At 46.9% G+C, this 14436-nt stretch overlaps 1 protein-coding gene and 1 pseudogene across 1 annotated transcript; one reads left to right on the top strand and one right to left on the bottom strand.

Annotated features, from left to right (window-relative positions):
• The first annotated feature begins 324 nt into the window (after positions 1-324).
• Positions 325-11660, top strand: LOC117642640. The gene is made up of 12 exons (XM_034381036.1): positions 325-602; positions 1367-1460; positions 2013-2054; positions 2129-2268; positions 3163-3247; positions 3407-3551; positions 3992-4112; positions 7010-7116; positions 9293-9439; positions 10048-10187; positions 10396-10633; positions 11103-11660. The coding sequence occupies exons 1-8, from the start codon at positions 468-470 to the stop codon at positions 7040-7042; spliced, it is 795 nt and encodes a 264-aa protein (XP_034236927.1). The 5' UTR covers positions 325-467; the 3' UTR covers positions 7043-7116; positions 9293-9439; positions 10048-10187; positions 10396-10633; positions 11103-11660.
• Positions 11661-11792: 132 nt separating this feature from the next.
• On the bottom strand, positions 11793-13606 carry LOC117642632 (annotated as a pseudogene).
• Between the last annotated feature and the right edge of the window lie 830 nt (positions 13607-14436).

Genomic DNA, 14436 nt, shown 5'->3' with positions numbered 1-14436 from the left:
ACGGCAAAAGGGCCACATATCCAGCCACTCGTCCCTGCGCAGGGCCGACCAAAGCTGCAAAGATGTTCTTTGCTGGGGATAGGCAGTCGTAATCGTGGGTAGGTCGCGGCACCTCACCTGGGCTCTGAAACTTCCTGTCAAATAAACATGATATTAACTGTACTTTGAGGCTAGTATTCAAGCACTATAGTAGAGGCTAGTAATCTCTGGCACTGCTGCCCCAGAGCCGTAAATCATACCATGGAAGTTTGCCTTTAAGTGTTGTTGGTCGTTCTGACGAATTCATCCCACGAACCATCTAGTCTTAGCCTAAGCTCTGGGCAATTTGACGTGAAGGGAGAGACTAAGCGCAAGTTTTGATTGATGTCTATGGTTTTTCAAAACAAATCAATGCGGGGACACACCAAACCACCCCGAAAACTTGTCATTGCCATGTGCTTTCACATAGGCCTGTAGGCTAGGCGTTCATGTGTTTCATTATGACCAAAAGGACTCGGGTCATGAAGTCAAACGGGCTGAAAGATACACTGCGTAGCAGATGTCTGAGAGACCTCGTGGTAGTGCTTCTCTTGTTGCTGGCGTTACAAGAACCATGGCCCCTGGTGAGTACGCCACGAAGATTGTTCCAGAGGCCCTTAAGGTATCCCGAGGAAAACCGTTTACGGTAGTTTTATGGGTAACTCCCCCCACCCCCTCAAAATTATTATTTTACTAGATGCATCCCATGTGCTTTATAATGTCGACCTCTTCGTTACATCTTCATTAAATGCATTGCCACTGGGCGACGTATCAGCTTCATTTTTAGAATCGTGGAAACGCGGCATGACACTGTGGCAAAAAGCTACGGAAAATTCTGTAAACAGCTTGTGGTAATTCTCCGTAGCCCCCTTGTCAGTATTCTCCGTAGGCTCTTACAGTATTTTCCGTAGGACCGCAAAGTATTCTCCGTAGGACCTTACAGTGATCTCCGTAGGACTATACAAACTTCCAGGTCCTACGGAGAATACTGTGCAGTCCTACGGAGAATACTGTGCGGCCCTACGGAGAATACTGTAAGAGCCTACGGAGAATATTGATAAGAGGCCTACGGAGAATCCTGGCAAAAAAATTAACAGAATTTTCCGTACCTTTTTGCCACAGTGGACCAAGCGCACTTGACTGAGTATAGGCCATTACCACAAAAAGATGAAGGAATTAAAACAGGGAAATGACACAGTCCATGAACGTGTGGGAAAGAGGCTATCGTGCGGGAGGAGAAAATATTCTACCTTCATAATTCTCTAAGAAACTATAGTTCAACGAACTAGAAGAAAACATAGAACGCTCGGTTTTTTTTCAAGCTGATTCTTAGGAGTTTTCGTTCCAGACGCGTGGTCGACTGCAAACCCCAAGGGCCTTCCTTTGCCCTGCCAACGACTTCCTTTCGAACTTCACGACGCTCTTTCTGCGAGACAGATCAGGTAATGCCTGTGGCCCCGTGGCCAGCAGACTTGCCTAATGGCATAAAAGAAGAATCCCTCACCATGGCCCCGGTGTGACCATGGCTTTTAAGTTCAAATATTGAGCTTCTCGCAAACCAAGCTTCGAACTATTTCTGCGTTAAAATAAAATTGTGTCTTTAACACAAAATCAACACAACAGGACGCAATCTTGTAGTGCTGCCGATAGAAAATAATTATCACAACAAGACAACAGGACGCAATATTGAAATGCTGCCGATGGAAAATATGAAAATCTTTTCTTAGTCAGAGTCTGGCTAGAATAGGATTAACGTACGCGAAACCGTGCAAAGCGCTTCTTTACCTCGCACACTCTTGTGGACTTCTTCATGCAGGACGCATGCGCAGATACTAGGACATTGTGTACATTTTATGCATCTTCATGCAGTTGAGATCTGCCATCTGTGCATCCATAATTATGCATAAGTAAAGTCCTCAAGGGCTTCATGTAGGTACTCAATTACCTCAGAAAGATCCCGCAGCCGCACCTGATTGACTGAATTGTCTTTGCAGATGCTGCCAGTACCCTTGTGGTGACTTTACCGCGACACACCGGTAGGAAACTGATTGTTAGTTAATCTGTGTACGCACCCCGTTTATTATTTTCATCCAAGTGATCGTCTAAGCAGGTGATCCCTGCCCCTCCCTCTTGCTGCGGCGCCTCGCCGGCGAGCCTCTGCTGTTGGTGGTTGGCGCGCAGCACGCAGCGCGGCCCGGCGGACTGCATCAGGCGGCCTCAGGCTACTTGCTGATGGGGACCGTGGACGAGGTGATCAGACCGCGTGGTAGAGCAAAGATTACGTTGGGTGTCGGGAAGAGAAATGAGTCAAAAAAACATTGACTCACTGGCCAAAGAGAATGGCACTTTTGTTAAAAACGAATCCTGCACTATCACTGTGAAAATTTTGGTTGTCACTTGATGACAATTTCAAGGCTAATTTTCCTGACAAGAATGTCATCAAACCTATTGATGGGCTTGTTGTTACGCCCACGCAATAAGTGTTGGAGGTTTGATGAAAATTTCATCCAGGTGTGATGAGAATGTCAACAGGTCATACAAGATTTTGTCTTAATGCGACAACAAAATTTGCCAGAAATGTGTTTTAAGGATCACTAATTTTAGACTAAGTGTGGTAAGCCCGTAATACATTGGACTGTAAAACTTTCAAAAGAACAACACGTTTTTGCACTTCGCAGGGATTCTCCCCTAAATTGGGCTTGTTGATTTGCACTGTTATGTACAAAATTATGAAGATCTTTGACTGAATGTGTGTTCCATTCATCTCGTGTAATATTCTAAAGTTATAAAGTAGTGTCATATGAACATTAAACTATATTTGGGTTTATAAAAAATACTTTATTTGTATTAAAAATACTTTCTTTGTAATCAAGAGGCTTTCTACAACAGATCTCTTCGTGTCATTGTTGCATATTTGCTTCAGAATTTTCCTGTTCAATCTGTAACTCAGCAGCAAGGGCATGAACAAAACGGTTTTATGGTCATTCCTAGGTTGAGGCGGCACAGTTTTGGTGTACTGTTATTTCTAACATGTGTAATCTGCTAAGTTCGAAACTCCTTGGTCGACATAGTTCGGAAAGTTGAAAGGACTTCACGTACATTTCATCCTAATCCAAGTGAAAAGGTGTTTCATTTCTTCGTCAGGTTCGACTAGCTGTCCGTGTCTTGAGGCGTCGAGAGGACTGGACGCCACTCACCCGTCTGCTGGTGCACGTCCCTTACCACGCAGGTAAGGAATCCACTTTGATAGTTCGTTTACATCCGGCTTTATTGAACTATGGAGTACAATCAACATAGAATCCCCCTGAAGCAAGAAGCGAAAGTAATAAGGACGCAAACGAGTCCTGAAATCGGATCTGCGCCAATGTATTGTTTTGCACTCTGACAGCGTCGGTTCATCGGAGAGACTTTGCCCCGGGTGTCGTGCTGCGCCTCTTCTGGACCGAAAAGTCGGCCTTCAACGTCGCTGTGTCAACGTTACATCCTGGCGGCAACTTCGTATTCGTCTATACACTCTACCCCTACGCTGAAAGGTGACTTTGCACACTTTCGATAATGATTCAGAGTCGGAATATCCCAAGGGTGAGCCTTCTAAATAAAAAAAAAAAACAATCCTGTTCCAACTAGTCTGAATTTATACATTCTTCCACTCCGCAACCACTCGCGAAACGCTGAAGTGAAATCTAAAGACCATATTGTATGTGAAAAAAAAAAAAACCAGTAAAGACAAGGTGTTGATTACTTTTTATGAACCCTAATCTGGTTGGGCTTGGTCAATCCGAGAAAATGGGAAAAATTTTGGGCCAATCTTAAAAATATATTCTTCTCTAGGCAATTTTATTTGGAAGAACAATAGACTATTTGGCAGTTCTAGCATTGCTTCGCATTGTTATTTGCTACATTTAGTATGTGAAACGTTGGAAATGTTCACACTGGTATCCTGTTGTGCAACGAATCCACGTGTGTTTGACAGGGGAGACCGAACAGTACGGTGTGGACAGGGATCTGGCCACACAGCCTTTGTGGGCCTGGTGCCTGTGCGGCCACGCCTGGACACAACAGCACTGGTCGCACTGGACCCGTTCCCGATCAAGGTGAGAGCGCCTTTGGGTGTTTCATCTCACTCCGCTGTCGCGTAACACATGTAGAGGGGTACACTCCCAATTTCCTACTGAGAAATGCCTTGGAGTCATAATACTAAGCTAATTCTTAGTACTTTAGGACACAAATCTGTCATAAAACATAGAAATTTGTTCGTCATACGGAGAAAGTGGTCAGATGTTACTGAGAACTCTTCACCATAGGTTACTACCTTCGCTGCTAATAATACTAAGCTTTTTGTCCATGTTACGAAGAAAAAGCTTAGTAGGATAGTGAGAGTGTATCTTTCACCAGTGAAGCGGCGCTCCTCTCGTCCACAGTTCTGGGTCCACTCAGTCGAGTTGCTCCACGGTTATTAAAATACCCATTTTTGGCCCGCCCTTCTATTCAAAAAATAGGGGGAGGGCCTATGCATTTGCCTTTGTGTCTGTGTGTTGTTGTTGTTGTTGTTGTTGTTGTTGTTGTTGGCGTCTGTGTACAAGGAAGGAGTTGAGCTAGAGTAACCAGATTTGGAGGGTACTTCAGGAGTACCGTCCAAACAAATAATCCGGTGGTGCAAATCCCGTCCGGGTCGCACAAGGGCTGCTGCAGGTGCATCATGGTTTACATGAGCGGGAGGGGGATTTCCGCCATTATTGGTGCTAGCAGGGCACATAGGGGTATTTTTGGAATCGGGGCGACGAGACAAGATGAATGGACCTGGTCCCGACCCCATCGGTCGCTTTTACAAGTTGGCCAGATCAGGATCTTCAAAAAAAGGGGTCGACCGACTAAAAAAAATTATTGCAGATTTCGATTGGTCTCAGCAAGACCTTATAAACGAGGGGTCGGAAAGGGGGTCCAGGAGCCCGACTTCGTCTATTAGTCACATCAGGATCTTGAAAAAAGGGGGTCGACCGACTGAAAATTTTTACTTAAGTTTTAGATAGGTCTTGGCAAGACCTCTTCAACGAGGGGTCGGAAGGGGGGTCCAGGAGCCCGCCTTCATGAGTTATGGGAAAAAGTGCGACGGACTCGTTTTGCGCTCCTGCTGTGCCTCTATTGCAAGGAGTTGCAGTAGCATGGCAAATATGGGTATTTTCGGAATGAGGGCGAAGAGACAAATGAAACAGGCATATTCTAAGGACGGTTGGAGTAAAAAGTGTAAGGACTATTGCATATTGTGAATAGAAGGGCGGGCCTAAGTCACGATGGTACATCGATAACTTTGCTTTACCCGCTCACGGGGTGTGTGATGCGAGCGGGCCGAAGGCCCGGGCCTTCGACTGGCCAAGTTAGGTCTGATGCGAGGGCCGAAGGCCCGAGAAAAGGCCGCCGGCAGGCCAAGCTGGGCCGGCCCCCTGTCGAACCGAGTTGCTGGCGCAGCGAAGCGGAGCTGGCAACTCGGTTCGACGGAAGGGCGGGCCCTAGCTTGTTGCTACCAACAAAATCTTTTTTATACTCAGTACACTCCTCGAAACGCGTGCTTACAACCATGTGTGAACGCATTTTGTGTGTACACTACAAGATCAAATGTGTGCTTAGTACACAGCTGTGGGAGCGTACTTGCAAGCACACATCTATAGGTGTATGCTTGGCAAAGTACACATCTATAGGTGCATGCTTGGACAAGCACACATCTATAGATGTATGCTTGGTCAAGCACACAGCTGTAGGAGTGTGCCTTTAAATGGGTGGGATCAAAGTGTGCTTGGCCAAGCATACACCTATAGATGTGTACTTGCCGCCAAGCATACACCTATAGATGTGTGCTTGTCCAAGCATACAGCTATAGATGTGTGCTTGCAAGTACGCTCCCATAGCTGTGTACTAAGCACACATTTGATCTTGTAGTGTAGTGCTGTCAATTAAGCTATGTTGAAATTTTGAAGTTTGACGCAGTATATTTCGAGCGTACTTAACCATCGTACGCTCTCAGTCTCATATGGACTTTTTTCTCTCTCGCTTAAAAAGTTACCGTGAACCGGGGTAACTTTAGATAATATTCAGCTTGTTGGCAGCTCCAAAAAGGTAGAAAAGCAGAAGTGTCTCTAGTTGCCCTTGCTGTCTCGAGTTACCCCGGTTTACGGTATTTGAACAGACGTATATTGTACCATTTTCTCTTAAGCCATGCACAATTTTGATCGTTTTTAAGATAAAATTGTCAATATATCTTGTAGAAATAAAAAAAGTACATGGCAATTGACGAAAAGTCAGGTATACAGGGTCAAATACCCCAAAAAATGAACAAGAAACGTGCAAAGCTAAAGAGAAAATATTACATATTACGTTTGCACAAAAAACTTTTCTGGAAGATTTAAAAAGTCGATACGAGTCTGAGAGTGTACCTTCGTTAAATACCTCTAGGTACCGAGAAATTTGCGGGGCTGCACTATACGGGCGAGCTTGTCCTTGGGCGAGAGCGATACCTGTGTGCGTCGCTCCTTCTTTATTCAGAATGGTACGTATTGAATGTCGAGGAAAGGGCGCCCAAGGTAAAAGGGCAGAAGCGCCATTCTTTGCCATCCATTTTCATGACTGGGAGCAGTATGTCGTCAACAACGTCTATAGAGGAATTATGTTCCCCAAAAGATCTTATCTTGCAGTTTACGACTAAAAGACTGCTCCTTGTCGTTTGAGCGTAAAGAATCCTTTCTCGAATACACGTCAGCTTCCCTAAGTTTTATCATTTGGGACCGCTAGGCGAAAGAGGGAATCTTAAAGTAATATCACTACGGCATTTCGAACCTTCCACTGGTTCCAACTGAGTCTCATCAACGTCTTATTGTTCTGGCCCGAAGCACCAAATTCTAATAAGGGTGTACTTTGTGCCTTTAAAAAAAATAGATTTATAAATCTTTTTTTTTTTTTTTGCTTATTCTTCTTTTCCATTGCGGCGTTGCGATCTTAGTGCACAACTGGGCGCATGACACGTACATCCTGAAGAGCGTGTTCGAGGCAGCAGCATGGCAGTGGAACTTTACTCCAGACATTGACATGACAGCAGCGATACACACGGTAAGTTCTTATTCGCAGCTTTAAATACCACGAACAAAATCCGTCTGGAATTTCATTAATTCCGTTTGTCGGCTTTCAATTTCCATTATGGGTTAATACACTCGTAACTGTAGCCCTCACTGAAAATGAAAGAGCAATAATCAAGACTAAAATTTTTTGTGGAACATTCTTTATTACTCGAATTTGGTTTAGAATCATTTCTAACTAGGGTGAGGAAGGTAGGTTTTGTCGCCCAAATTTGGGTGATAATACCATGTCACCAAACATGATACACCATTAATTGCTCGAATTCGGGTGATAATACTATGTTGCCAAACGTACATTTATTGCCCAAGTTTGGGTGAGGAAACAAACCTATGCATCACCCAAACTTGGGTGATATAGTTCGCCCTAGATTGGGTATTCAACAAGACTCTTTCATTCTCAGTGCTGCCGTGTTTGCGAAGGTGCGGCAGGCCAACGGCTCTTTCACGGGCAGGCTGGGACTGCTTGAGAGGGGCGAGTGCGACGCGGCGCTGGCGAGCTTCAACCTGAACCCGGAGCGGGTCGTGGAGCTGCAAGCCAGCGCCGTGCTGCACCAGGACTCGTTCAAAGTGCACGTTCGGTGCGGCGTCACCAGGGCGGGCAGGTAGGAATAGTTCGAGCCTGGTCGCTGTCAGTAATTTAGTAAAGAGTACTCTTCTCAATTGATAACTTGAAAATCGCGTATCTCGTCACCTCTTTTGTGGAAGTTCTTTTCAACTGCGAAGCTGCTCGCTCACACGTCCAGTCTGCAGATAAAATGGAGGTTCAACCTTCAACCAAAAATCGTGCGTAGTCGTAAATATGAATAAACAAAACTAGCAAGACAAGTAACATCAACCCGTGTTGTGTATGCAAAGCTGCTTCGACTGGATCTGGAAGATTGGTCGCCTAAATTTCATACATTGAAATCTCAAATATCATGCTTTTATTAAATTTTGACAGTTTTTGACAATACTTTGCAAGCAAGATTTTCGGTAGAACCTTCCTTCCCTTAACCACCTTAAAAAAATTAGATAAAAATCGGACCTGCTGAAATTTAATGGGCAAATTCATTAAAAACCCTCATGACTTACTTCGGCAGTGGCTCCTTCTCATCGATACTTCTGATCGCATCCGCCTTGTCGATGCTGTTGGGTGGACTGCTCCTTGTCTCCACCGTGCAGATTTGTATCAGTATGAAAGTTCCTTGCCAACTTTTTTGTCGAATTAGCCTTTGGAATGAAAAAAAATGATGTAGATTCTTTTATTTTCTTTTAGCGAAGAGGGACAAACGTCCTCCTGAATTTTGGTCGCTGCTGCTCGACAACTGGTCAACCCTAACAGAAGTAAGCCATTTCGCAGGCATTCACACACACACACACACACACCACTTTGCATTATAATGACATGGCCAGAACGTTGGGCTCACAACCGCTAAGTAACAGCGCTCAAAACCACTAAAGTGCACACAAAACCTCTAAAGTAACAGCGCGCAAAAGTTGCGTCTCAGCTTTATAAAACGTAATGCAATATTTTGTAAATTTTAAAATGGAGGCTTGGTACTAGAGCATCGTGAAATTAAACATTTTAACCTTTATACTACAATTTCTCAAAGACTTGTCAATGGGAGCAGTACAAGCGCGGTTCCAAATAACACGATTATTTCAATTTCTTTGTTTTCCTTATCTTTCCCCTCGAAATTCGTCTTCTGTAGTTACGGGCCTTGGGGCCTTCTGTCGCCACCTCATCTCCAGTCCTCGCATCACGTTTTCAGTTGCCCTGCCCCTTCACACGTCCTTGGACTTCCTGAACTGAACAATTGTTGTATTCTTTTTGGACTCTCGCAAACATATTGAACGGGTCATACTCAAATACACTACAAACCTAACTGTCTACTAAGTACACACTCACAAATGCATGCTTGCAAGTACACACTTACAAACGCATGCTTGACGCATGGAGTTATACGGCGTCAAGCATGCGTTTGTAAGTGTCTACTTGCAAGCATGCATTTGTAAGTGTGTACTTGGCCAAGCATGCGTTTGTAAGTGTGTACTTGCAAGCACGCATTTGTAAGTGTGTACTTAGTAGACAGTTAGGTTTGTAGTGTATGCTACAACACCAAGGATACTACTCAGGCCAGGCACAGTGACTCTGTCACGCGTTGATGCAGGTGTCGCTACCGAAAGGTCCGTCACACTCCGCACTTCGCGCGGTGCTTGGCTCCTGGCTCCTTTTCGTCCTGAACTTCAACGTGGTCGTCAAGTCGCTGCTGACAGCGGAGACTACCAAGGCGACCACTGCCTCTCGCATAACCTCGGTGAGGAACTGCCGCACAGGCTTGCGGGATCTCAAAGCAACCATTACCGATTCCCATTACAATTGGCCAAATAGTTGTTTTGACTCTTTGCGAAAAGAACTCCTTATTGTACTATCAGGTAAAGGTAACTGTTACGTAAAATCATGCCGACACAGATAAACCTAAAGCGTCGTTCTACGCTCCATTCAAGCGTACAACTACGTTTTTCAAGACTTTGCGCCCTTCTTGAAGCGTACAACCACGCTTACACACTAAATTCTTATGGACTTTTTAAATGCATAAGAACGCATTTTTTATGCATAGTTATGCATGCGCAGAAACGTCCATAAGGTATGTATAAAATTATGCATCACTGAGTACATTTTATGCAGGAAGATGCATAAAATGCACACAGTGGGACGTATCTGTGCATGCATAACTATGCATAAAAAAAGTCCATAAGAATTTAGTGTGTACGCTTCAAGGCAATCCCCTTAGATAGGAAAAACGGAGCGCATGAGCTCTTGTACGCTTGAAGAAGTGCGTACAGACTGTTCACGAAAGGCGTAATGCTACGCCTTAGTTTTACCAGTGAAACTTTGGCATGCATAGTGTTCTTATAATCTCAGGTGGCGGAACTTCAAGACTCCAAAGTAACCGTCCTCGGCTACAACAGCGCACCGTATGCGGGGGCAGTTGAGGCGATGGGCTTCGGAGGGGCGAAGTCAGTGGCGTGCTTGGACGACGCTGTGGCTACATGTTTGGCGAGGTCTGTAGAGAGCTATCTAACAGATCAGTGCGAAGATCTCGTTAGGGAGAATCGGGCTACCACGGTGGTTCCAGACACGTTTGTTTCAGAAATTTGTCTTCCGAAAATTTTGTACATTTTTTTCCCATTTCGTATTTGGGCTGACCGCCTGAAGTAGTTGAAATTAGAATAGAACTTTGCAGCCAAAAGAAATTGAGCTTTTTGCCAGGTTTGAGTCGGATGAGAGCTTCGCGGTGCTGCGCACAGTCGAGATGCCTTTCACCATGAAGTGCCTGCGTGGCTGCCACTACGTCGTGGACGAGAGCGTGGGGCTCGCGTACTCCGTGTTCTACATGCGTCGCCACGACCCGTTGGGCCAACGCCTCAGCGAGACTGTGCTCCTTCTGCACGCCTCGGGCATCATGGATTACTGGCATCGTCTGCACGAACCGCAACAAGAGCGAGCGGTGAGTACAAAGTGAGCCACACTGTTAAATCTGAAGCGTAGTTGTGTTAAGTTATGCTTCATTCAAGCGAACTACTGTGCTTGAGGACTTCACGCTTGAAGTGAAGCTTAGAAAAGAAGTTCTCCCATGCATTGGATAGGTGGGAGAGGAAGCGACCGGAATACTACGCTTGAGGAAATGAGTAAAAGTACGCTTCAGTTCCGCCAGCGGACGTATCAAAAGCTTAAGTCGTGTGGTAGGAGCGAGTGAGTTACAGGTAAGGTGTGAGTGAAATGGCTGCGTATTAGGCTGATTTGCAGAGTAGAAAACTTTCTAGGTTATGTTTTCTTCCTGACGTGGGTCCAAGGTAGAACTTTACATTTTGACAGCAAGTTATACGATGAATCGTGGGGTTTTGAGAACTCAAAATTATCCCAAGATTTTGCAGATGAAGTAATTGGAAAAGAATCACGGCAGCAATCTGTTGCAGTCTCGCCCTGCCGCAGAGGAGCCGGACGGGGCCGCCCCTTTCAGGCTGGCAGCCGTCGTGTGGACTGCGGGCCTCGCCTGTGCCACGACGGCAGCCATCTCCGAAGCGATCTGGTGGTGCTTGCGCTCGCGCTGTGCCAGGAATTCCAGGAAATTGTAAATTTGCTACTGTCGCTCACCGCCAGAAAGAGGTAGGCTTTGTTTTGTTATTAAGGTCTCGCCCCACCTGTTGGTGTTCTCTGCCAAAACGGTTGGGTGGGAAACTTTTCTCAAATAAATCAGCGCTCGTTGAGACATGGGCTCTTTTCTTACATGAGACACGCCCCGCAGAGCTGAGTGCCATGAGACAGTGGCTCCAGGAGCCAAATCTGTTTGGCTGTAAGGATGTGGTTTACAGAATTGGAATGACCGAATTTATATTATTTCTTGACCGATTTGGAGAAATGTTTCACCTTACCTATGGTGGACATGCTGTTCCCTGTGCTACGTCCGGGTTCCGTTGAGCATTGTATAGGTTTGTAGACCTGATTTGATGGAGTTCAATGAAAGGCATTCGGTTTAATTACGTTTTATGTAACAAAAATAATATTCCGTTTCAACACTCAGACAACTATCACATTAAACCAGCATTGTGCTTATGGAAACGAGCGAATGAGACTAATTTGAAATTCGATTTCCCGCCACAATTGGTCCGTTTTATGGAGGGCACAGACAATATAGTGTTGCGTAACACACTTTTTTCCTTTAACTGTGACAACTCACTCAAAATACAATACTGTCCCTGCCAAAATAATTAATTGAATACACACTGTCATGGGACTTGTTTGTTTTCGTCGCATAGCACACTCTGTGTCCGCCAGGCGGAATAATAAAAGTCTAATAAGAGTACAATTTGCCATTACAAAGTGCATGTCAGTCTTGAATCTCACCCCCTGACTTGGACCCTCATAGGGAAGCCGTGGAGAGCTTGCGGGAAGAAGGACTTGGGGTCCCTGGCGGGCTCCACCTCGAACTTGGGTCCGCGCGAGAAGCTGAAGTCGCGCAGCATGACGGCGAGGGCCAGCTTCATCTCGAGCATGGCGAAGCGCTCGGCGATGCAGACGCGGGGGCCCTCGCCGAAGGGCAGCAAGGCGTAGGGGTGCCGCTGCTCCTTGGCCTCGGCCGTGTGCCGCTCCGGGTCGAAGCGCTCGGGGTCGGGGAAGAGGGCGGGGTTCCGGTGCATGTTGTCCGCAATGATCATGACCGGCATGTCCTTCTCCACCACCAAGTCCCCCACCTTGGTCGTCTGGTTGCACTTTCGGAAGATGGTGCCGACGGGCGACCACAGCCGCAGACCCTCCATGAGCACTCGGTCCAGCAGGCTCATGTCCTTGAGGGCCTCGTAGGTCAGCTGGCCGTCGTGCTTCCGGATGACGTTGCGAACCTCGTCGGCCGCGCGCTGCTGCAGGTCCTGGTCCAGCACCATCTGGTGGAGGCAGAAGGCCACCGAGTTGGCTATGTTGTCCAGCCCGGCGATGAAGAAGATAAACGCTTGGGCGGCCATGAGCCCCGGCGTCATCTCCATGTGGTTCTCCGGGTCGGCGTGGCCCAGGTCCTGGTCGCGCAGCTGCATCATGAGGTGCACGAAGTCGTTGCGGACCACCTTGTTGGTCTCGCGGTGCTCCACCGTCTCCCGCATCAGGTTCATGAAGAAGTGGTGCACTTTGTTGAACGTCAACTTAAAGGGGCAGCAGCTGGCCCAGCTTGACGTGGATGCCCTCGAGGACGAGGCGGACGTTCTGCGCGAACGTTTGCCGGAAAATGCCGCGAGACATGGTGAGGAACTCGGCGTTCTTGTCGGCCAGGCTGTTGCAGTTGATGCCGAAGGCCACGGAGCCGATGACGTCGGTGGCGAAGCGAGGCAGCAGCGCCTGGACGTCCACCTCGCCGCCGGCCGCCTTGGCCTCGGCCGCCACCGCGGTGCTCAGCTGGCCGCTGATGTCCCGCATCAGCGGCAGCATCAGCTTGAGCTTGCCGGACGTGAAGGTGGGCGTCAGGCGGTTGCGCAGGTTGCGCCACTTGGTGCCCGTCAGGTTGAACAGGTGCTGGCTCAGCGGGTCGCTCTCGGACGACGGTATGCCGCGGTCGTGGAAGCTGGAGAAGTCCTTGCAGACGACCTGCTTCACCATCTCGGGCTCGAACACCATCAGCATGGGCGTGCCCCACGAGTACATGCCGCAGTAGCCGGTGTCGCGGTGCGGCAGCGACATGTCGTACATATGCTGCACGAAGTTCTTCTTCGCCGTCAAGATGGGCAGCATGTTGCCGAGGAAGGGCAGAGGGGTGGCTCCGGGCACGCCGCGCTTGCGCCAGTAGCTGTGGCGGTACCGCGACCAAAAGTAGGCCGCCGCCAGGACCGCCGCTAGGGCCGCCAACACGCTCGTCGTCTCGACCATCGCCGCGCAGCACGTCTCGGCACCGAGGACTTCTTGGCACGAGGACCAGCGCCCGACTGCACTTATTTGGCCTGAGCCTACTCGATCGATATAAATGTATCACGTGTTATCTGTCCCTATCCTCCCTCCCACCTGCCCTTGACGAGACTGGCTGAGGCAACAGTTGTCAGTTGTCACGCCACCATCCGTGTTCCCGCCCGAAGTGTTTCCTTCACACTTCAAAATCAAATGTGTGCTTGGCAAGCATATGTGGGAGTGTACTTCGAAGGTCACCTTTAAGTGCAAGACGTACTTAAGTACTTGGACAATGCAATGTTCTGCAGGCGTACTTGGACACTCGCACACTTGAAAAAGAGTGAGTGTGCTTGGACACGCGCACTTTTGTAGGAGTTAGCTCATCAAGTACATCACTCCAAAAGCTAACCATGAGCTGCTCTTTTTTTTCTAATGAGTCGAAGCAAACCAAATTTGCAAAGTACAAGTACTTTTCACAAGTTTGTGAAAAAATAAGATATTCTGAGGCCAGAGGTATTCCATTTATACCCCTTAACTGCAGTTCATTGATTTATCTTTACAATCTCAGCAAGTTACTGACTTTTTGCTCCTTTTGTCAGTACTTCTGCAAGTAATTTGTGCAACCATAATACGTACTTTTCCCTATTCAAAGAACTCTTTTGGAAATATTAAATAATGACAATTTGGTTTTGTACATAATTTTACATAAGAAATTATTCATGCTTACTTAGAAAATACTTAAGTATTATTGTTGCTTGTACAAATGCATAATTAGTGAGAAAAACGTAAGTAACGTGCTGAGAGTGTGGAAGGGACTTATTTTGTCTCCGAGGAATTATGTTGTCAACATAAACATAGCAGTAGCTCTTACGTCTTTCTCAAGGA

Source organism: Thrips palmi, unplaced genomic scaffold (assembly GCF_012932325.1).
Source record: "Thrips palmi isolate BJ-2018 unplaced genomic scaffold, TpBJ-2018v1 HiC_scaffold_16, whole genome shotgun sequence".
In the NCBI taxonomy this organism is placed as follows: Eukaryota; Metazoa; Arthropoda; class Insecta; order Thysanoptera; family Thripidae; genus Thrips; species Thrips palmi.
The sequence above is the reverse complement of the archived record's forward strand: the minus strand, read 5'-3'. Positions and strand labels throughout refer to the sequence as shown.